Here is a 23653-nt window from a genome sequence, read left to right as displayed (position 1 = left end):
CATACAATATGTGTTTTTTGTGTTTAGCTTCTTTCACTTAGCATGTTTTGAAGTTCATCCATCTAGCAGCATACACCAGTACTTCAGTCATTTTTGACTTCTAAATAGCATTCTACTGTATGGATATACTACATTTTGTTTACTTATTCATCAGTTCGTGGACATTTGGCTTGTTTCTACTTTGTGGCTACGATGAGTAGTGCCGCTACAAACATTCTCTTATAAGTCTTTGGATGGACATATGTTTTCATTTCTCTTGAATGGATACCTAGGATTGAATTTCTAGTATGATAATAGGTGTATGCTTAATTTTTAGAAGAAACTGCAAACTATTTACCGAAGTGGATTTACCATTTGTCACTCCCACCAACAATGTATGTGATTTCAGTTTCTCCACATCATCATCAAAAATTGGTATTGTCAGTCTTTTTTATTATAGTTATAGTGTGTAGTGGTTTCTCAATGTGATTTTAATTTGCATTTCCTGATGACTAATGATGTCGAGCATCTTTTCATGTGCTTATTAGCCTTTTGTATTTATGCTTTGGTGAAATGTTCCTTCAAATCTCTTGCCTATTGTTTGAGTTGTTTTTCTCCTCTTTATTGACTTGTAGAAATTCTTTAGACATTCTGGATGGTGCCTTCAAAGAGCAAATGTTTTTAATTTTGGTGAAGAAAATTAGACTTTATCAATTTTTTCTTTTATAGGTCATGCTTTCTTAGTCACATCCAATAAATCTCCCAATAACACAAGGTCACAAAAATTTTCTACATGTCTTCTAGCAGTCATTTAGTTTTAGCTCTTTCACTTAGGTCTATGATCCATTTTGAAGTTGATTTCTGTTTATGGTATTGGGAAGGGCCTAAGTTCATGTGTTTGCATTCAGCTATTCAATTATTCCAGCCTCACTTGTTAAAAAGACTATCCTTTCCACATTGAATTGCCTTTGCAGCTTTATCAAAAATGTCCATATATGCGTAAGTCAATTTCTGGGCTTTCTTTTCTGCTCAGTGAATCTAATTGTCCATCTTGACATCAATACCACACTATCTTTATTACTGTAGCTTTATAATAAATCTTGAAATCACATAGTGTTAGCCCTCTAATTTTGTTCTTTCTGAAAGTTATTTTGGTTAGTCTAAGGTCCTTTGCATCCCATTTGTCAATTTCTATTAAAAATTATGCTGGGATTTTAATTAGGATTGCATTGAACGTATTGATTATTTTGGGAAGAACTGACATCTTAATATTGCGTCTTCCAACTTTGGAATGTAATATATCCCTCTGTTTATTTAGGTCTTTCATTTATGTCAGCAATGTTTTGCAGCTTTCAGTGTAAAAGTTTTTCACATCTTTTATCAGATTTGTCCCTATGTATTTCATATTTTAATGCTATTGTAAATGATGTTTCTAACTTCAATTTCTAATTGTTTGTTGCTAGTATTTAGAACTAATATGGTTGATTTTTGTACTTTGATCTTGTAACCTGACAAGTGGATAAACTCATCTATAAATTCTAGTAGCTTTTTTAAATAGATTCCATTGGATTTCTACATAGATAATCATGTCATCTGTAAATAAAGATAATTTTATTTCTTCCTTTCCAATCTGGATGTCTTTTTTTTTTCTTTTTTATCTTATTGCACTGGCTACAATCTCCAGTAGACTCTTGAATAGAAATGGTTAGAGTGGACATACTTGTTTTCCTGATGTTAGGGGGAAAGCATTCTGTTGTTCACCATTAAGTGTGATGCTAGCTAAAGGTTTTTTTATAGATGCATTTTACCAGGTTGAAAAACTCCCTTCTATTCCTAGTTTGCTGAGATTCTATCAGGAGTGAATATTGGGTTTTGTCAAATGCGTCTGTTAAGATAATCATATGGTTTTTCTTTTTTATTTCTTTAGTATGTTGAATTACGTTGATTTTTGAAAGTTAAACCAAACTTGCATTCCTAGGATACACCCCACTTGGTCATGATGTATTATCCTTTTTTTATTATTTTGGATTTGATTTGATAAATTTTTGTTCAAGTTTTCCATTTATGTTCATGAAGCATATTGCTCTGTAGTTTTCTTTTCTTGTGATGTCTTTGTCTGGTTTTAGTATTAGGGTAATGATAGAAGTATTTTCTTTGATTTTCTGAAAGTGTGTGTGTAGAATGATTTCTTCCTTAAATATTTGGTAGCATTCATCTGAGCCTGAAATTTTCTTTGGTGGTAGGTTTTCAACTATAAATTTATGTTTTTAATAAGCATTGGGGTATTTGGCTATCTATTCCTTTCGTGTGAGCTTTGGTAGTTTGTGTCTCTTAGGAAATTTTGCTAAGTTGTTGAATTTATTGGCATAAAGGTGTTCACTAGATTTTTTCCCTTATTATTCGTTTCATGTCTGCAGAATCAGTAGTAATATCACCTCTTTCATTTATGGTTTTATTTCTCTTTTCATCTAGTTAAATTGACTACATCAATTTTACTGATTTTCTCAAAAAATTGGTTTTGGCTTCATTGATTTCTATCTATTGTTTTCTGTTTTCTATTTTATTGATTTCCATCCTGATCTTCATTTCCTTCCTTATGCTTACTTTGGGTTTCATTTGCTCTCCTTTTTCTAGTTTCTTAAGGTAGAAACTGGAATTATTGATTTGAGATCTTCCTTTGTAATATTGGCATACAATGCTATAAATTTCTCCTAAGTACTGCTTTAATGGCATTCCAATAATTTTGATGCATTCGATTTTTCTTTTTTTAATTCGAGCAGCATGAAACTTCAAGCAAGCAGGGCAGTGGACTTTCCCATTTGTTTTATACCAAGTTTGCTACTTTCACTGAAAACTGCTGAACATGGGACTTTCACCCTCTTCCCTGAATCAACGGCCTCCTCCAGCAGTGAAGCTGCTGGATTTCACATCCAGCCACACTCTGCCAGCTCTACTCTCCGGAGCTCAAAGGGAGGGGGGCAGCCTGGAGCAAGAACACCCCAGACTCCCGTTGTTCTTAACAGAAGTTCCACAGTTTTTTTATGAATACATATTTCTTAATGTGTCATTTGTATTTGATCAACTTTCAGAGCCAGACCTGAAATGATTATTTTTGACAATCTTGTCCAGTTTAACATTATTTTTGGATGCGAGGATTTGCCAATCTCTTCACTCTGCCATGGCTGGAAATCCTACCAGCTGTTGTTGCTTTTAATGGAGTTATAGCCATGCTGTGCATACCATTTTATGTTCCAGAGGTGGCTGTATTTTGTTGGGCTAAAGAGTTATGTTACCTGCAAGGGCTATGGTTAAAATTAGTCCACTAATCCATTTTTTTACGGAAACTTGTGAAAAATTAGCAGATGAACCTTTATTCACCCAGCAGAAAACAGCAATCTAAGGAGTGGGACTTTGCAGGACAGAACAAGTCAGATGCCAAAGCCAGTGTTGACACTCAGGAATCTCCAGAGACTGATGTCTGTGGGGGTAATACTGAGGCACTCTAGTTATTTTAGGATTTCAAAACGCCCCAGGGTAAGTCACACCTTTACTTGTAACAAGGCTGCCCAGGCAAAAGAGAATGTCAAGTGGCTTTACTTTGGGCTGAATTCTCACACTTCAGCGAGGCGGTCCACAGCCTCTCATGTTGGCCAGAAGCTATGCTGGCCGTTGTAAATGTTCACATTGTTAACGGTGAATAGCCACACTCATCGTTACATAATGAAAGCAGTTTGTTTTGCAGGCAAAGTGACCCCACACGTGGGGCACCTGGGGGTGGGCGAGGAGGATATTTTAAAAGGAGCTTTCAGTGGGAATGGCCAAAAAGCAGGAGCCATGTGGAACACAGGAGGACCTGGGAGTCCGACTACATCCACTTCAGATGCTGCCCTGCCCTGAATCCTTGAACTCACCTCCCTGCCACATCCCCAGCTCAGGACATCTGTTGGCTAGAGCAGCAATTCACCGCCTCACTCCCTGCCCTGCCCAGTCCCACTTTCTGGCTCTCTGCTAAGTGAGGGCCCTGGTCTGAACAGCACAGCATTCAGCCCCTGAGAAGGGGCGCGGGAAAGACAGGCGAGGCCATGGGCAGCCGTGCCTGGGAATCAGAGGGTGGGTACCATCGGGAAGACACTCCACCAAGCCCAGTGGGCCAAACCACAACATGAGGACCTGGGATGGGGCGGAGGGGGGAATGAGCAGTGGGTTCTCAGCATGCTGGATGTGCCCTGGAAACCGCGAGGTGACCTCTAAGATGCTGTCCAGCACGCAGCCTGCAGGGCTGACCTGCCCACGCAGGATTCACCCCGGGGGAAGAGGGAGGGTCTGGAGAAGGGTGTGTGAGGACAGGGATTGAGTCTGGATGCTAGAGATTTCAGACTTAGTATGGGGGCTGAGAAATCGGAAAGGAGCCTCTTGGCCCTGGGTACTCCCTTTGTTAGTGCCTAATCTCTCTCTCTCTCCACACCCCCACCCTCATTAAACCAGATTCTGCTTTCAGGAGGCTCTCATAATCGCAGTTCACAGCAGCGTTTGCTATGGGAGATGTTACATGCAGCAGTGGCCTTCTAGAAGGGGATTAGACCCAAGTCATCCTGGACAGGCTGGGAACACTTTTCCTGGAGGGGGTGGATGATTAAAGGGGTTTGTCAGGTAGAGGGGTTTGTATTACTTAATTAAAGCTCCAGTTTCTGGGTTCTGTATTTGGGGAGGGGGGGAGGAAGGGCCTGTTGTCAGCAACCTGATCTCAGGTGACTTGGAGGTGCTGGGGTTTGGAGCTTGACAAATAGTGGTGGGAAAAACCCATTTTTAAGCCTCAAAATCTCACCTGCCCTTTTTTAAAAGGCCCTCAGGACCTGGGTTAGCGAATATGCAGGGAGCCAGGGGCAGTTTCAGAAACCCTAGCCTGTGGATATCCAGTTCCCATCTCTACATCTCTCCGGTGCTGGTGAGGGGAGGGCTGCTGTAGCCGCAGCCTGTGTCGCAGGGCGCAGATGCTGCCTTGTGTGGCGCCCTCTGGTGGCCTCGAGCTGTGTATGCATCTGGTTCTTTCCACAGAGGTGATTTCCACCTTCTCTGTGCAGGTCCAGAGGGACCCCTGGGAATGGGAGCAGATTTCAAAACCAAGACAAGAGAGCTTTGGCCAGGCTGTTACTATGTGCTTCCTATACCCACGCACAGGGTAAATACAGGTATTATCATTCATTCGTTTATTCATTCATTTATTCCCCCAATATGTGTTAGGCATCTCCTAGGAAGGCATGTGTAAGCAGAGATGCCATAAAGAGAGCAAGTCATGAGTATGTTTGGGAGACAAGTCTTCCAAGCCCTGCTGCGGGGACGTACTTGCTGGGTTTGAGGATGAGCAAGGAGGCAGCTGGTCCAGCCAAATGAACGTAGGAGGGTGGTTGGAAATGAGGTCAGAAAGGTATCCAGGGCACAGATGGTTCAGAGCTTTCCAGGCCACAGAATGGCTGTGGGTTTAGTTCGAAGGGTGGTGAACACCATTGGATTTTGAACAAAGGCATGACACAACCTGATTTCTGTTTCTAAAACATCACTCTGGCTTCTGCATGAGGCAAGGGTAGGAGCGGGGAGAACTGTTGCGAGCCCAAGAGAGAGATGAGTGTCTGGCACCTGGATTGTTCTTGGAGGAGACAAGACAAAAGATTCAGAATACACTGAAGGCAGAGACAATAAATAGGAGTTGCTGATGGGTTAGTCAAAGGCTGTCTCCAGGGACTGGGGCCTGAGCAATTGGGTGAGGAGTGGCACTACCTAAAGACATGGTGGAGGGTCAGGCTTGGGAGTTAGGTGACAAAAAGGAGAATTCCATTGGAAGTGCCAAGTTGGCGCTGCCTATTAGAAGTCTAAGTAACGATGTAAGGTACACCTGGGCATCCTTTTCCTTCTCTCCTTATGTTTCTTTCGTAACCCTCCTGGGTCTCTTTCTCATCAGAGGGCCATGCCTCCTCCCTCTTACTTCCCAAAAGGAAAGCCCTCCCAGGGCAATAATTCCAAACAGAAAGAATAGAGGGTGTCAGTGATCTTCCAGGGCGGAGCCTCAACTGAACGGCAAAGCCAGGGAGGAGGTTGGGATTCTGGGTTCCTCGGACTCTCCAAAGAAGGGTTAGAAGAGGAGAAAAAACCTTTCATCACAAGCTAACAGGTTGCTCTCCATGTGGCTGGACCCATCCTACTGTGGAGTGTGGGATCCTGTGATCCCAGCAGGGAGCGGAGGGACCCTGCCTCCCAGGGTGGAGTCCTGAGTCCTCCCTGTGCCTCCTTTCCTACAGCCACCCAGCGCGGGGAGCTGGGCTCCCATGGCATCTTCGCACCCGTCACCCGCCTTCTGCAAGTCTGTGGCCCCCCTGTGGTCAGTAAGCACCAAAAGCGGGTGGCCACCACTTCTCCCCCCACCCCCACCCCGTACTGCCTCCCCTATCCTCTGCCAGCCCAGGTCTTTCCTCCTTGAAAACCCTGCTCAGAACTCTCCCCATCGGGATACTGGTCCCATCGCTATATTACAATCCACACTTCCAAACAGATGAATGGGAAGAAAGATAAGGCTACTTTGAATAAAACTCTAGTCAGACTTCACCAGGTTTTTTTTTAAGTAACATTTTTAGCTCTACAGATGCCACTAATAAATTATTTCTTCCTGCCTGAAATAGAAGTCCTGACCCTGATGCGGTACAAATATTGACCCTGAACGGAGGCCTAGTGCTATCAGACTCTGCCATGTCCTGTGTTTGTGTGGCAAGGATGAGGCCACGGGACTCAGATGGGGTGTGAAGTCCTGTCAACGGAGGGCGTTGTAGGTGTGTTTGTGCGGCCCTGGCCCAGATGTAGCTGTGTGGGCCACGGCACTTGCACCCTCCTCCTGACCCTCCGACCACAGCTCTGCTGACTCCTTCCCCGCCTCTCCCTTCCTTTCCCCATAGTGTGGGTGTTCTAGAGACTTCTCTTTTCATTCCATCTATGCTGCCATCCAGGAGGATCACATTCTTCCCTATGGCTTCAAATACCCCTCCACGATGATGACTCTCAACTCTGCATCCCCAGTCCCCGGCCCCTCTCCTGAGCATCAGGCCAGCATTGCCATCCGCCCAGCTGACAACGGACAGGCGTGTCACAGCAGCCCCACAAACGTCCACATCCGCCAGAACGGCCCACCCTGGGAGCTCCATCCCCCAGCACACAGGTGAGCTCACACACACACAGGCGCCACACACAAAGCACCCTCTGAGTCCCCTGCTCAGCCCAAGGCACCAGCACGCTTCCCCTCCCTCTCCCATCCCACTGACCACTGAATCCTATTGGCTCCCTGCGATGGCTCCCTGTTGGTGCTTCCTCTTTGCTGCCATCCTCACTGCTTCATCCCTTCATCCCTTGTCATCTCTCACCTGGAGAAGCAACCTTCTTTTTTCTAGTTTCCTGCCTCTGTTCTCAGATCATCCATTCCATGTTTTCACTACAAAGTACATTACATTCCTAAGTTATCTTCCTAAAACCGAGGTTGGCTCCTGTCACACACCGACACAAAACCCTCAGGGGTTCCCTTTTGCCTACAGGACAAAATAAATCAACTCCTCAGCATGACATTCTAGGCCTTTCCCAGTCTTTCTCAATGATCCTTCCTATCTTGCCATGTCTCTCCATGCTGCCTGACCTGGAATTCCTGGGACAGGTGAGATTTCTTCTGTGCTCTGTCCCTCTTGTCCCCTGACCCTGGAATTCACTCATTCACTTAGGCACTTATTTCACAATTATGTATTGAGCACCCACAGTGTTCCAGGCACTGGGAATAAGGAAATATAGAAAAATCCTCAAAATCCCTCCTCATCGAATTTACGTTCTAGTAGTAGGGGAATAAGACAATGAACAAATAAGTACATAGCAAATTGACAGGTTGAGATAAATGCGATGAACAGAAATACAGCATGATTAGGTGCAAAGTGGTGGAGGTTGCTGCTTGAGATGGGCTGTCCTGGAGAGCCTTTCTGCAGCGAGTGGACGGGTGTACGAAGTAGGGGGTGAGGTACACAGATTTCCCAGGCAGAAAGCCCCAACCCTTGCCTCAACACCTCTTTCAGGCTTTTGGACATTCTCCTTAAAGACACCTCTCAAATCCCGCATCTTTTCTGAAGGCTTTCCTTTTCTTATGCCCTTTTGTACTTTATTCCTGAATTTAAGCTAGTTCATTCTGCCTTGGGTTAGAGTCAATTGCTGACCACTCTACTGCCCTCTCCAGCTCTAGAGAAGGATCTACTTATTCAACTAATATTTGTTGAGTGGCTCTTAAGTGCCAAGCTCCAGGTGCCCCCATGGTGTTTGGCTCGTGCCCAGTTTAGGGCTGGGCTGGTGAGTCAGACAGACCGCAGTTCAGCTCCTGACTCTTGCACCTGGTCACTGGCTACATGGCCATTGGCGAGTCACTCAACCTCACTAAGCTTCAGTCTCTGTATTTGTAGAACAGGAATGAAAATAGTACCCACCGCTGTTAGGTCTTATCTGTATCACAGAAGCCTGGAGAGAAGAGTTTCCATTGAACCCTCATTCCCAGGTTCTACTGTGTTTTTCTTAGGAACCATGCCACCTTCTTTACCATTTATCTCTGGGGTCCCACTTTTCTTAGAGGAAGAACTTCTGCTTAGTTCCCGGAAGTTCATGGACCTCAGACAGGGTGCAGCTGGAAGAGGAGGGAAGGGTATGCAGTCCATTGTGAAGTGACTTCCAGCCCCTCCACTGCTGTCCCAGAGACCCCACTGTGCTGACTTGGCAACAACCATGACCTTGGCTGTGACCAGAGGAATGCAGGGGGAGGGCCAGCTGGCAGCTGCCTCCACAGCCCCTCTTCACCCCAGAAAAGGAGGCCCGGGGGAGGGGCTGCAGACACCCCTGCCTCTTCAAGTGCACGGCCAAGCTGGCTTGGGGATCTATGGCTTAACGCAGCAGATTCTAAGGGCCAGAGATCAGAGAAGAAAGCAAGTCCCTTGGGGTGTGCAGGACTCTTATAGGACATCTCTGCCTAGACCCAGAGACCCGTGGACAGCCCAGCACCACACCCTCAAGGCAGGAAGAAGCTCAGAGTTTTCTCTTTCTGAGTGGCTGGGTCCTCTCCCTCTTCCCCCATCTGGTTTTGGCTTCCCTGGGCACCTCTCCGCACCTCACCCATATCGCCACTGGGTGGCACTGTTGGATGATCCTGGAATTTCAGGAGCAAAGCAGGCAGGCCAAGATTGGGCTGGGAGTGTGGAGGGGTAGGAGTACAGGGTTCTGACGCCCTGTCCCCTCATCTAGTTATTCCTCGCGCCCCCTAGGCCCTTGTTCATTCATTGATTGCCTTCCGTTCACTTTCCCAGGTGCATCTTGTCTCTGCAACACCAGGAATCTTGCCAAGATGGCTCAATCCTCTATCTTCCCTCTCTTTCCCGTTCTTCAAAGACAGGTCAGAAAGTATGAATCATCCAGAACCCCAGATCTGAGTTCCCTGGACAAGGCCCTGCTGCCTCTCCAGACCAGAACTCATTCCATTCAACAAACGCGGATTTGCTAGCCGATATTTTCCTATCCAATCTTTCACCCACCTAATTCTACTTCCTCAGCATTCCGGGGAAGGCCATCCCTAAGTGGTGCGTAGCAGGCAATCAGGCCCCTACCCTGTTCTTAAAGGTCTCCGTTGGGTCCCTTAGTCAGTCAAATATCCCACAGAGTCCATCATTTTCCCCCATATCTAACTGAACCCTCTCACTGCAGTTTAAACCCACTTTCTCTCCGTAGGTGCTCAGAATTGAAGACTCCCTGAGTTCCCCTTGTAATGACCCATCTTGGACTCAGAGAACATTATTAAGATGCTCTGAGCATCAGGTTTGCACTGTTTTGAATTACTTCAGGATTCGCTTCAAAGTGATTTGGCAGCTCCAAAATTCCTTCCACCCTTTTTAAACAGGCGGCGAGATGTGATGGGGGAACTGCTGACTTGGGGATCAATGAGGCCTGGGCCCGAATCCCAGCTCTGCCACTTACTAGAGCCATGTGACCTTGAGCAGGTCCACACAACCTCTCTGAGCCTCTATGTTCTCTCAGTAGAATAGCTATAATCAGCTCACTTAGAATACTAGTGGAGCATAAATGAGACATGTCTATTTGTCTGTATGGGGCTCCCATTCCTCGGCTGGGGCAAAGTCGAAGAACAAGTCATAGAACAAGAAGAGGCCATGTACCTCATGAGGTCCAGCTTTCCCATTTTACAGAGGAAGCAGCTGAGGCGCAGCGAAGGGAAATGACTTCCTCAAGGTCACATGCCCCAAGGTGGCAGAGCTGGGGCTGGAACTGCCAAGCTGACTGTCTTTCCATGGTATCAAGTTGCTTCTGGTTTGTCTGTTTTATTCCCCTTCTCTATGGACTAAAGGCAGTAAAGAGGAGAGAAGAAGGATGTAGTGGTTATAGTAACAACCAGGCCCCGGGCTGTGGACACTAAGGAGACAGTGTGTGCTAGGCTGCCTTCGTGGGGCAAGAGCAGTGATGGTTCCCCCACCTCTGGGCTGTTTGGGCCACACCTGGGCCAAAGCCCTCTCCAGTGGGGACCTCTCATGAGGCATACTTAATGAGTAACGCCTACTTAATAAGTAAGGCATACTTAATGAGCCATTCAGAGGATGGCAGGGTGATGCAAAGCTTTAAGCCATGGCATTTTAGGAAGAGGTGAGGGCCCAGGGATGGTGACCTCAAAGAACAGAGGCCTTGGGGCTGCTGGTCACTCTCTTCAACTTTGTGACGTGCAGATATGTGCTGGGGAGGTGGGTGCAGAATCGTACTCTACGGCCACGAGTGGAATGAAGACCCCTGAGTGAAGGCTTCAGAAAGGAAGATTCCAGGTCAACGAAAGGCAATCAAAAAGTCAGCTCTGTCCAAAATTGGAATGGCCCACGGTGAGAGGGAGTAAGCACCGTCCCTGAAAGCATGCGTGCAGAAGCGGGAGGAAAGTGAGTCGAAGAGTCCTTAGGAGTCCTTGAAAAGCTTAAAGCGCAGAGTGACAGGTGGACAAGATCAAGTCCAGCCCATAGGATGCCAGGATACTCGAGCTACGAAAACAGCACAGCAGAATAGTTAAGACCATGAATTCTGGAGCCTGAATTCAAATCCTGGTTCTTGCCTGGACCAGCAGTATGACCTTGAGCAAGTTGCCTAACCTCTCTGTGAAATAAGGAGCCACATACCTCCAGGCAGTCATCCTCCCCACTCTGCCATCCTCTGGGCGATGCTCTGCCCCCTGGCAGTGGCTGGTGTAAGGCCGGCCCTCCTTCTTGACCCCTCTAGGCCTAAGGCAAGAGTCAGGAACAGCCCCTGCCTGGTCCTGTGGTGACTCAGGGTTCTTCAGAAGCAGGGGCCTTCCAGAGATGCCAAGTCTGGGGGCTGAAAGGCAGGGGGAGATGGTTAAACTGTGGGGTGCCACGGAGTCCACGCACCTGCCGGTGTTCACTAGTTCACACACACGGCTGGGCCAGATGCTCTGTGCTCGGCCTGGACCAAACACAGGGATGCAGGCAGAAGACACGCGCCCCTGCCTTCAGGGTGCCCCCTGCCCAGGGGAAGACAACATAGGGACAGAGACAGACCCAGGAACTCGATGTGATAACCTGTGTCCCAGACAGCATTCGGGCATTGCCTTAGAGGGTGGGGACCAGAGAAAAGGTCCAGAAAGGCTTCGTGGAGGATGTGACATGAGTTGAATGTTAGAAGAGTAGTCATTGGGGTTTTGTGGGGGGCAGGGTGTTCTGTGTTGGGAGCCTGGAACCATCTGGAAGCTCATATTTCTTTAGCCCTTCCTGCAGGTGAGGTACTGAGATAAACACCCTGTGCACATTCTCTCATTTGATCCTTGGAGCGAGAATTAGGCATAATTATTCCCATTTTACAGACTGGAACTCAGAGAAGAAAAATACCCCACCTGAGGTCACATGAGTGGCAAACAGCAGAGCCAGGACTCAATCCCAGGCCTATCGGACTTTAGGTCTTTAGTTAATCTGTGTGTTTTAAGCCAATTTGAGCCTTCAAGATAATTTAATTTGATGCCAATATAGACTTCTGGGATGAGGGACAAAGGGAGGGCAGGGGAACATCAGATCATGAAGGGCTTTGCTTGCCTTTTAGGTCATGCAGTTTAGGGAGCCAAAGCAGGAGCCATAGCAATAGGGAGCCAAAGAGGAGTTAAGAAGTAAGTGACATGATTGGATTTGCGCTTTAGGAGGATAAGCATGACAACCGTGGTGGGAGAAGAGAGGCGGAAGCTAGTCTAAAGGCAGGGCACCAGGAAAGGCTGCAGTGGCCCAGACTATGCCTGCAGGTGGCTTAAACCAGGGTAGCAGGAGAGGGAGAGGGAGTCAGAGAAAAGTGAACAGATGCCAAGGCCAAGTGATGCATTGGCTGTGGGTGATGTCAGGGTGGGGGGAAGCAAAGAGAGCTGATAAGGACCGCCAGGTTTCTAGTTTGGGCAACAGGGTAAAAGGTGTCCACTCCCAGCAAGGAGAATGAGAGGGAGAAGCAGGCCTGTGAAGCGGGGCTGATGAGCCTGCAGCCGTGGAGACAGGCCTGGGCTGAAGACAGAGCACCGCGGGAGCCAGCCATGAGCAGCCCCAGGGAGCATCCTTGCTCCGGACCTTGATCTGACCCGGGCCAGCTGGCTCACGGGATTGAGCTGGTTTCCTCTGTGCGCCACCGGGACTCGGTACAGATGGCAGCCATATGCGGTGCCGGCTGGAGAATGTGAACTGTCCCTCTTACAGACGGGGTGTCAGGGCATTCAGAGTTGCCTCTCCCAACATCCAGGCCACGCTGGGCAGCCTGAGTGAGCCACCCTGGCCACAGAAACAGTCCTGCATCAGAAGAGCCCAGAGACGCTGTGGTTGAGGCGGGGGACACTGCCTGCATGCCCAGAAGCCGAACTTCCTCCACGGGCAGCTAAAGTTATAGGTGGTCCAGGGGATGTGGCCTAGGACACAGAAGGCGTCTGCTCTCACAGTTCATCATAAACTTCTCCCACTTCCGTTCCTAATAGAGAAGACCATGGTGACCGTGCTGAGAGGATGGTCTGCTGGCGGCTAATGCTTAGTGTTTGCTAGGGCACAGGCACTGTTCTAATTGCTTTACATTCCAATCACTCAAAAGAAATATGAGGTGAGGAACCAAGTCACAGAGCCAAAAGGTGCCAGGCCTGGGGTCAGGCCCTGGACCTGCCAGCACCGACAGCTGTGCTTCAACCACTATGCTATTCTGCCTTTGGGTGTTAACAGCAGGGGCCTGATTGTGAGACAACCAGCATAGTGCCTGACACAGGGGAGTGGCTCCAAAAGATGAGGGAAGGCCCACCCCCTTCAACCATTCCTTAATGTACTCTTCTATTTGGCCAAGATTTGCAGGACGGTGGGATGAGTGCATAGCAGCTAATTCAGGACAGGAACCAAGGCCCAGGCCTCCATACAGGAGTTCCTTGGAGGCAGCAGGAGTTAATCTCAGAAGGCTTCCTGCAGGAGGCAGCCCTTGACCACCTTAGGAGATGTGTAGGAGGCAGTTCTCAGATAAGTAGGGGGCTGCAATGATGCTCACTGTGCTTCCGGGGGAAGTCCTCAGACGTCAGGCATGACGCACACTGGCAGGGCACAGTCACGACAGCAGTGACGACAATCACAAGAACAGTGGACTCTTCCACGTGGATCAGGCTTTTGGCTTTTCCAAGTGTGTCCACACATATTCTTCTCTTTGATCCTAACAAATGAGATTGTAACACACACTAACAGTGAATGTTAGTTTCCTTCCTTCCTTCCTCCCTCTTTCTCTTTAAACCCTATGAAACAAAGGGAGTGGGGGCGGGAAATGTTATCCTTCCTATTTTACAAGTAAACTGTGGCACAGAAAGGTCAAGTGAGTGGCCTTGGGTCACACAGCTCTGCATGCTAAGACTACAGCCCTGGTCCGATGCTCTGTGCTGTATATCCCTTGGCCAAGGTGAGGGATGCTGAGCCCTGGGTCTTGCAGATGAGAGAAGAATCACTAGAGCTGCTCCAACACAGGGCATAGGGCAGAGCCTTCAGGTCCTGAATCATATGCACCACAGCCCCGACTCCCTCGGTGTGAAGAGTTCATCACCATCAGCACCAACCCGCCTCTAAAACAGACCTCCCGTTGGGTTGGGCAACCTCCACAGGACATGCTGATATGCCCTGAGGCTCTGCAAGTTCTGCTGGATTGAATCCACGTTCCTGAGACCAGGAAGTGAGCCCAGAGGCCTGCCACTCTGCTAACAGTGGAAGCAAGCAGCAGAATGGAATGGTGATTTGTGGAATCAGACAGTCCAGTTCCATCCTAGCCTCACCACTTACCGGCTAAATTACCCTGGACAGCGACTTGCCTTCTCCGAGCTTCAGTATCTGCATTTGTAAAATGGAGATAATGGCACCTTTCCCACTGGCTGGTGGCAAGGATTAAATCAAATGGTCCGTGGAGAGCTGTCAACCCAGTGCCTGGGCTCACATTCCATGCTTTCCTGCCCTGCTTCTGGTGGGCTAGCAGGGGCTGTGCTGCCATGGTGGGTGGGTGGGTTCGTGGGCTAACCCTCCCAACAGCCTGTGAAGTATCCCCATTTTACAGCAAGCATCAGCAGAGGTGGCAGTCATGCAAGGAGGGAGAGCTGGTCCTCTGGGAGTGACCCCTCTAGAGGCCCCTATGTTCATAAATTGTGGTGGAAAAAACTAAGCCCCTCCCTCCTGTCCCTGTGGTGCTTGGGTGGGGATGGGGGTCGGTGTGGCCATGGACGCACCGTCAAAAAGTCCTCCCTTCAATGGCTGTAGTCTTGGAGGGCAGGAAACGACACCTTCCCTGTGCTGGGCGGGGGCCGGTCACTCGCTGTGACGGTCACCAGTCTTTCCCTCTGATGAAAGCAGGACCTGGCTCCCAAGCAGAAAACTGGACTGAAGGGGCAGGGAGTGGTCTTTGGGGTTTGACCTGCCCCAGGGAGGGCATCAAGGGGCACTCCAGCTGATCTTTCGTGGCCAAAATGGGAAATGGTGACCTTAAACACCTAGGTTAAGCTAGCTGGCTGTCCACTCCATAATTCATTTAATCCTTACCCCCCACCCCTGCGAAGTCATTTTGCTGTCCTACAGACAGATCGGAAACTGAGGCTCAGAGTTGAAATAACTTGCTCAAGTTCACACAGCTAGCAAGTGTCAGGGGTAAGAATTGGGCCCCGTTGTTTTTCTCACACAGCATTACCAAACCAAGTGACACCTTTCAGAGCGGGAGCCACAGAGGTAGAGCCCTGAACAACTCTTACGCTTCTTTTTTAAATTTCCTTCTTTGGTTAATTTCTTTCCTTCTCTGGTTAATTTCTTTCCTTCTCTGGTTAATTTCTTTTTGGCTGTTGTTCACACTTAGATCAGACTTTAAAGGGGAGAGGTAGGATGCCATGACCCTGAGGCCAATCAGTTGGAAGGAGGGTCAGAGGAAAATCCCAGAGAAGGAAAGGAAATTTAAAGGCTGCTCATTCTACCTGAGCAGGGACTGTGAGGGTTACAGGTGTGTCAAGACCTCATTCAAGTCCCAGAGCCACCACTCGGTGGCCTTGGGCAGGTTGCTTCATCTCTCTGCCTCAGCTTCCTTTTCTCTGCGATGGTGCTGATGTAGAAATCACCTCCTCGAGCTGTGAGGATTACACGTCCCACTGGGCTAGAGGTGTTTGGCACAGTGACACATGTTAAGCATATGTCACCAATGAGCACATTAATTCTCCCTTGAGAACTTTTCTCTGTCCACGGCTTTCTTTTCAACAGAGGAGGTCCAAGAAAATATATGGACATGATGAAATGGATAAGACTGTTGTGCTTTAATTGACAGAAAGACCCTATGTGGCAAGAAGGAGGAAGAGAGCCCTGGGGGCTGGTCGGGGGAAGCCTCTAGAAGGAGTGTGAAGCAGAGTTCTGGAGGATAGTTTGGTGAAGGAGGGGTGGGCAGACTGAGAAGCAGAGAGAACCTGGTGACTGGGCACTTAGAGAAAGAGCCAAAAGCTAAGCAGGAAGCTGGGAGTTAGGAGGGGAGTTTCCTAGGGAAGCAGAGTGGAGAAACCATCATTTGCGGAGTGTCTGCTGGGGGCTAAACTCTTTGCATCATAAACAGTTTAACCCTCACAACAGCCTGTGAAGTATCCTCATTTTGCAGATGAGGAAACTGAGGTCCAAAGACATGAATGAACTTGCTTAGGACCTGGCAGGGGTTTAAGTCCCAGCCTGGCTGGTTCCAAAACACCCAGGTCACACTCAGGTTGGGACACTGCCAGTCCAGCTTCTATGAGGCCCTAAACCAAACCAGTCCTGCCTGGTAGTCATCTGTCATTCCCAGAGCTCACTGAGGTCACTGTCCCCCTGCAGCTCTGGTTAGGCCCCCAGTCTTAAACCATACCTTGAATACTACCTTGATGAAACACTTGAATCCCACAGACCCGGACCCTGTGGGCTCTCAGAGCTTCCATCAGGAGCTACAGGCCTAAAGAGGAGGGTTCTCTGAGCAAGGAGGGCCCAGCAGCAGCCTCCCTGGGGCTAGAGGTCCTCTGCACACAGGGCTCCGTGTCTGCTGCAGTTTGGGCTCAAGGAACCGCTGTTTGGAACAGCAATTCAGACAGGAGACCAGAACTGGCAGGGGCTTGGGGCTGTCACGGGGCTCCCAAGAGCACCCTGGGCCCTCTCAGATCCACCATCTGAGCAGAGGGCAGACAGGGCTTCCCACACATTCTTCCAGAAGCAAAGGGCATCTTCCATCACCCACCCCGGTGTGCCGTGAGCTGCATTCCCAATTCCAGAGCCCCGTGGGCCAGCTGGCTTTGTGAGGTCTGTGAGGGGCCCATTTTGTGAGGAGCTGGCGCTTCCCTGGGGCAGCTGCACGTCCCCCAGCCTTCCCTGCCCCGGCTCTGCGGGAGGGAGTCCAGAGAGCCAGCGCTGCAGTTCTGCCGGTTCCTGCGGCTCGTCCCGGTGGGGACGAACACAGCAGCGAGTTTCTGCCATACTGCGGCCCGCACCTGCTGCATTCCCCTCTGCGAAGCCAAAGCTTTGGCTGGGTAAGAGGCGGGTGGGAGGCAGAGCTGGAGGAGGGGGCGAGGCGGCGCTAGAGGGCAAGGAGGGGGTCTGCAGATTCTGTCTGGCAGCATCATAAGAATAGCAACACATTTCCCACGGGGCTGGATCCCTTCTCGGGCCTGGGAGAGCTGCTACTGATTGTTTCCTCCTTGGCTACTTCTTACTGTTGGCAGGAGTCTCTCATGACCGCTCCTCAACTTCTGCCCCCGGTGCCCCGGCCCTGGCAGCACCCAGCTCAGCCCTCCACGAGGTTCTGGTTAGTAAGCTGAGCTCTGCCAAGGGATGGGGTGCTTTCCTCCCGGGGAGGGGGCCGAGGCCCGGGGCCCCCACTGAGAGGACAGCCCGGTGGTGGCGGCGGCGGGCGGCGCGCCTCGCCTCGCCGGCTCGGGCCCCCGCCGGCCCCTTTAATTCGAGTTCGCTGGCGGCCAGGTGCGGCGCTGCGTGGCGCGGTGCGGCTGCGGGCGGCGGCCGGGCTCTCCTTACGCGCCGCCGGCGGGACTGCAGAGCCGGCTCCCGGCTGGCCGCCCGCATCCCGCCGCCGCCGCCGCGGTTCCGCCGGCGCTTCTGGTCACCCAGAAACATGGAGGCTCCGGGTGCCCATCGGGAAGGGTAAATGGGTGTCGGGGCGCTCGGCTGCGCGTGCTGCCTCCCCCTGCCTGGGCTGCGGCGCCCAGAGGGGCTGCGGGGCACCGGGCGGCGCAGCCTGCAGCGCGGCGGGCTCGGGCTGAGTCCAGGGCGGGCGAGTCCGTGCCGACCATGGCTGCCGGCCCGGGCCGGGGCGGGCGAAGGGGGCTGGTGTCCAGCGGAAGGAGAGAACACGGAACGGGCTCGGGGACCCTCCGGGCAATGCGGGGCGCGGGGCGGGGGGCGCAGAGAGGAGCTGGTGGGTGATGGGAAGTGCAGTGACAGCATAACCATGTCTGGTAAATAGAGCCGGTTGGTAGGACCCATATCACTTGCGACGGCCGGGCAGCGTTCCCCCCTCCGGCTCGGAATGAAAACGGCTTTTCGGCAGAGAAGGGCTTTTCCGCCTCCCTGGGGCCGTGGGCTGCCGGGGTGACCCCGCTCTTAGGAGCAAGCCAAGATCTGGGGCAGCAGCCTACTCCCCACCCCCAGAGTTTAGGTTCCAGTGTTTTCCGAAGGAGATCGAGCCTAGGAGCTCCCTCGGATCCTGGGGGCAAAAGAGCTGGGCTGCGCTCGGGCCCGCCGCTCGAGCCCCCTCCGGATCGGGCAGGAGGGGGTTAAGGTGGCGCTGACTGCCGCGGCCAGCTGGTGGGTCTGATCCACTCGCGCGGAGCCGAGCGCGGAGCGCGCCTGGCGGAATCCCGGCCGGAGCCCGGGGCGATGGGGAGCGGCCCCGGACCCCTCCCCGCCCTGGGGTCGGCAGGATTGGGCCGGCAGGGGGCCAGCCCGGAAGCCGGCTTCCTCCAGGTTCCCCCTTCTCGCTGCTGCCAAGCCGCCTCGAAGCCAGGCTGACTGAGCCTTGGTTCTGCGCTCACTGCCGAGGAGAAGACGTGAGGGATTTTCTCTTGGGGAGAAATCGGTGGTCGAGCGCCTGCCCAGTTCAAATGCCACCGCGCCCGGAGGGAGGCCTGCAGTTTAGGGATCCCTGAGGGAGAGTAAGTCCTGGGACCAAGCCAGCCAGCTTTTGGAGATCGACCTTTCTGTGTGAGGAGTCTCCCTAAATGAGCTCTGAAGGAGTGTGTGTGTTGGGGGGCCAGAGCGGGGAGGAGCCCTTCTTCTCCCAGGACTGCAGAGGTCAGAGCTGGAAGTCAGGCTGCAGTGTAGGAAGCCCTCCCCTTGGGAGATGCTGTGTCCTGACCTGGGGGTGGGAGGCTTTGTGCAGAGTCCCTCCTGATGGCTGCAGAGGACCAATGGGGCATCTGGCTCAGCCCGGGGAGGCCCCTGGAGGAGACAGGCCCAGCCAAGTCTGAAGGCTTGTTCCCTGGGAGAACATGCTTCCAACTGATGTAAGCCTGCCCAGAGGAGGCTGGGAGGCTGAGGGATAGTTCTCAGGTGTGACACCAGAATGCAAGGTGGGCATGGAAGAGAAGCTGCCAGCGCCCTCCTAAATCTTGGCACCAGCTGCCCAAAAGCCCTGATTCCACCTTGTTTTTTCCAGGCAACGTCACACCTCCTGAGGACAGCCAGGAGGACTCTGGCTTTTGCTGAGCATTGCATCTTGCCTCCTTCCTTTCAAAGGCTCCAGACCCAATCTCGGCTGTCCTCGAGTCCTGCGTGCCCTTGACCAGGCATCCCACTGCCCCTCCAGCCCAGCCCAGCCCTGGAGCTCACCTCCAGGACCTGGAGCCTACCCTCCTGCCCAGAATGACTCACCATTATTTCTAGCTCAAGTGAGAAGACGTGATGGGGAATCAGGCTGCCTGTTTGTGTATCTAGGATTCCTGCAGCATCGGATCAGTTCTGCAAGGAAGAGAGCTGCAGATTCCTGCCTTGCCAGGTAAATCAATCTATTGTTTAATAACAGCCATGTGTAGAGTCATTGGGGTGTGGGCAATGAGAGAGACCCAGGCCCAAGGTCCACCACTGCAAATACCTCCCAGGGTGCAGGTATCTGCAAGACATTAGTTCACTGCCTGGGAGAAGGTTCCCTTCCAGCCTCTGGTATGGGGCTGTCCTCCATGAAGCCTGTGCAGTGCAGAGGGACCTGTACCAGCCACCTACCCCCAGTGCAGGGCATTCCAGAGCTTTCTTGAGAGACCACCACCTGCTCCCCTCTCATCCCCAGCCAGGCTACAAGGTGAACATAAATCTTACTTTTTTGTGGTGGTGGTCATATTTTTGAGCTTCTTGGCTGAGAGATGAGAGAGAAAAAGCAGCAACCCAGGTCGAGTTGCCAATGCTGAGTGGTCTTATGTCCTTAACCGCCTCTGTCTTTCAGCCAAGCGGGGCTATCTCTCTGGCTCTCAGAGAGACCTGGGGGCTCCCCTGCAGGAGCGCAGGCCAATGCTGCTGTGTTTCCTGGGGCCGTAAGCAGCACCCTGAGCTCCCTGCCTCCAGGCAGCTAGAAGGCGTAGCGAGAGGCGCTTCTCTTGGTTCCAATTATGACAGTAGCCACCGGAGACCCAGTGGATGAGGCCGCTGCCCTCCCTGGGCACCCGCAGGACACCTATGACCCAGAAGCAGACCACGAATGCTGTGAGAGGGTGGTGATCAACATCTCAGGGCTGCGGTTTGAGACCCAGCTAAAGACCTTAGCCCAGTTTCCAGAGACCCTCTTAGGGGACCCAAAGAAGCGGATGAGATACTTTGACCCTCTCCGGAATGAGTACTTTTTCGATCGGAACCGCCCAAGCTTTGATGCCATTTTGTACTACTACCAGTCTGGGGGCCGGTTGAGACGACCCGTGAATGTGCCCTTAGATATATTCTCTGAAGAAATTCGGTTTTATGAGCTGGGAGAAGAAGCAATGGAGATGTTTCGGGAAGATGAAGGCTACATCAAAGAGGAAGAGCGTCCTCTACCCGAAAATGAATTTCAGAGACAGGTGTGGCTTCTCTTTGAATACCCAGAGAGCTCAGGGCCTGCCAGGATTATAGCTATTGTATCTGTCATGGTGATCTTGATCTCCATCGTCAGCTTCTGCCTGGAGACGTTGCCCATATTCCGGGATGAGAATGAAGACATGCATGGCAGTGGAGTGACCTTCCATACCTATTCCAATAGCACCATCGGGTACCAGCAGTCCACTTCCTTCACCGACCCTTTCTTCATTGTAGAGACCCTCTGCATCATCTGGTTCTCCTTTGAGTTCTTGGTGAGGTTCTTTGCCTGTCCCAGCAAAGCCGGCTTCTTCACCAACATCATGAACATCATTGATATTGTAGCCATCATCCCCTACTTCATCACCCTGGGAACAGAGCTGGCTGAGAAGCCAGAAGATGCTCAGCAGGGCCAGCAGGCCATGTCACTGGCCATCCTTCGAGTCATCCGGTTGGTAAGAGTCTTTAGGATTTTCAAGTTGTCCAGACACTCCAAAGGTCTTCAGATTCTAGGTCAGACCCTCAAAGCCAGCATGAGAGAATTGGGCCTCCTGATATTCTTCCTCTTCATCGGGGTCATCCTTTTCTCTAGTGCTGTCTATTTCGCAGAGGCCGATGAGCGAGAGTCCCAATTCCCGAGCATCCCGGATGCCTTCTGGTGGGCAGTCGTCTCCATGACAACTGTAGGCTATGGAGACATGGTTCCAACTACTATTGGGGGAAAGATCGTGGGTTCTCTATGTGCAATTGCAGGTGTGTTAACCATTGCCTTACCTGTCCCCGTCATAGTGTCCAATTTCAACTACTTCTACCACCGGGAGACAGAGGGAGAGGAACAGGCCCAGTACTTGCAAGTGACGAGCTGTCCAAAGATCCCATCCTCCCCTGACCTAAAGAAAAGTAGAAGTGCCTCTACCATTAGTAAGTCTGACTACATGGAGATCCAGGAGGGGGTAAACAACAGTAACGAGGACTTTAGAGAGGAAAACTTGAAAACAGCCAACTGCACTTTGGCTAATACAAACTATGTGAATATTACCAAAATGTTAACTGATGTCTGATTGAACCCTATTAACATACTCACAGCTCAATGGAACTAATGCAGATATTGCATAATAGCCTGCATTGTAGTCAGTGTGTTCTACAGTGTGTATCTGGTTCTGCATGGAAAGCAATAGTCGTGCAAGTGACTTTTGATCTTTTGATTTTTGATTTAGAACACAGAATATGTATCCATGGCTTTCATGCAAATCTTCATCACCGGCTTAGGGGTTTCCAAAGATGGGAGTCACCTATGGAAGCCAGGATTTCAGAAGGACACATTGAGGCCACCTCATAGCAAATACAGAACCCACCACATCAGTGTCACCTTTTCTTCCTAATGAAATGCACACGGCATCTCGGAGATGCAATTCCCCCCACCACCCCACTTGAGCCTACCTCCCCCTTCACAGAGGAAAACCACGGTAGCTTAGCTTTAAAGTTCTGCTAATTATTCGAAAGGTCTTTCCCATTTTTGCATTGAAAAGAACACACAGTGCTGTGTGTTGGAATTACTTTCTGTGTCACAGGCTGGGGGTTTGTGAATTGCAGTTGCCAAGCAGACGCTCCGGAGGCTTGTGTTTCATAACGGAAAATACTGCATTTGGTTTTTTCTCTGCAGTGTCGATGTGAGGGAAGCCCAGGGGAGGGACAGTTAGGATGACCGAATGTGAGTTGTCAAGTTTCACATTTGCTCCCTTAGCCCTACGGGGAGAAGCTAACAAACCAAGGGACCTCTCAGCTTCAGATTTCACCATTTTTGCAGGCTTCAGGGTCACAACAACATGTCTGATTTCTTCGTTACACTGGAGGTTGCAGGCATCTGCTTTCCTAGTGCTGGGGCCCAGCTACACTGACACTGCAGTGAAATTTACCAGTGATTCGATAGAGCTGCATGGGTGTTTGTTGCATGAATCTCAATATTTAAAACACAGGAGATAACCTATTTTCTTAGTAGCCTACACAGTATTAATATTTAGAGTATTAATAGCCTAGGAATGGCATTGAACAAGGGTTGTTTTTTTTTTTCCCATCAGAAGACAAAAGCCCTCAATCAGGAGAAAAAAAATAGACTGTTTGGGGTGGGGAACCAAAACTTCTGGCCCTGCAGCCCACCCCATCCCTGTTCTTCCAAATGGGGGCACACAGCTCTGCAAAGCCGGGAAAGTGAGCAGGGAAAGCAGTGTCTAAACACCTCACGTGACTGCACCTTAGGAATTAACCTAGTCATGGGCATGACTGTATAGCTGACTGGGGCATCTCGTCCTGAGGAAAGGCGGATCTGTGGATCCAGTGTATATAAATATGTATCGAGTATCTCTTTCACGAATTCCTCTACCTAGCTAGCTATAGAAAAAATTGCATTTGAACCTTGTATAAGCTTATGCAATATTTTTGACACAGGGCAATATATGCATGTGTTTGACTATGTGCACTAGAGTGTATATATATATATACACACATATATATATATTTATATATACATATATATACATACATACGTGTGTATATGTATATATGCACACATACATATATAGTCATTCTCTGGAGTTCAGGTTCAGGAGCAAATCCACTGCTTGGTGGGTTGGTTGTCTCAGAGGCCTAATGGGTTAATTTGTCTCATTGGTCATCCCACTGGGCCTAGGTTTGCTGCCATTGCCTCAGACACTCCAGTCTTCATGGATTCTTAGATGTTCGAATTGTCTTTCTGCCCTCCATGTGCTGCAGCTTCAGTTTCTCATGGCTGAAGCTTGTCTTACTGAGTGCACAAGGGCCCTAGGGCCCTCACAGCTCCAGCTGTCCTGGGCCAGACCCAACCCAGGCCTCCTCTCTACAGCCCATCATCTTCATCATCTCCATTCTCGTCTATCCCCACCCTGTCCGGTTTTTATTTAAGACGTAGAATGTATTTACCAATATAGAACATACACAAGAGACCTACATATACCATGAACGAAGACACAACCTGCAACTCTGATGCAAAATACACAAAAACAACATGGTCA

The 23653-nt window shown here is 50.3% G+C and overlaps 1 protein-coding gene across 1 annotated transcript; it reads left to right on the top strand.

The window, feature by feature from the left end:
- The first annotated feature begins 20167 nt into the window (after window positions 1–20167).
- On the top strand, window positions 20168–21667 carry KCNA2 (potassium voltage-gated channel subfamily A member 2). The gene has a single exon (XM_068538121.1). The coding sequence runs from the start codon at window positions 20168–20170 to the stop codon at window positions 21665–21667; it is 1500 nt and encodes a 499-aa protein (XP_068394222.1).
- The last annotated feature ends 1986 nt before the right edge of the window (window positions 21668–23653 follow it).

The sequence above is a fragment of the Eschrichtius robustus genome, chromosome 3, assembly GCF_028021215.1.
Source record: "Eschrichtius robustus isolate mEscRob2 chromosome 3, mEscRob2.pri, whole genome shotgun sequence".
Classification (NCBI taxonomy): domain Eukaryota; kingdom Metazoa; phylum Chordata; class Mammalia; order Artiodactyla; family Eschrichtiidae; genus Eschrichtius; species Eschrichtius robustus.
This window is presented reverse-complemented; position numbering and strand designations above follow the sequence as displayed.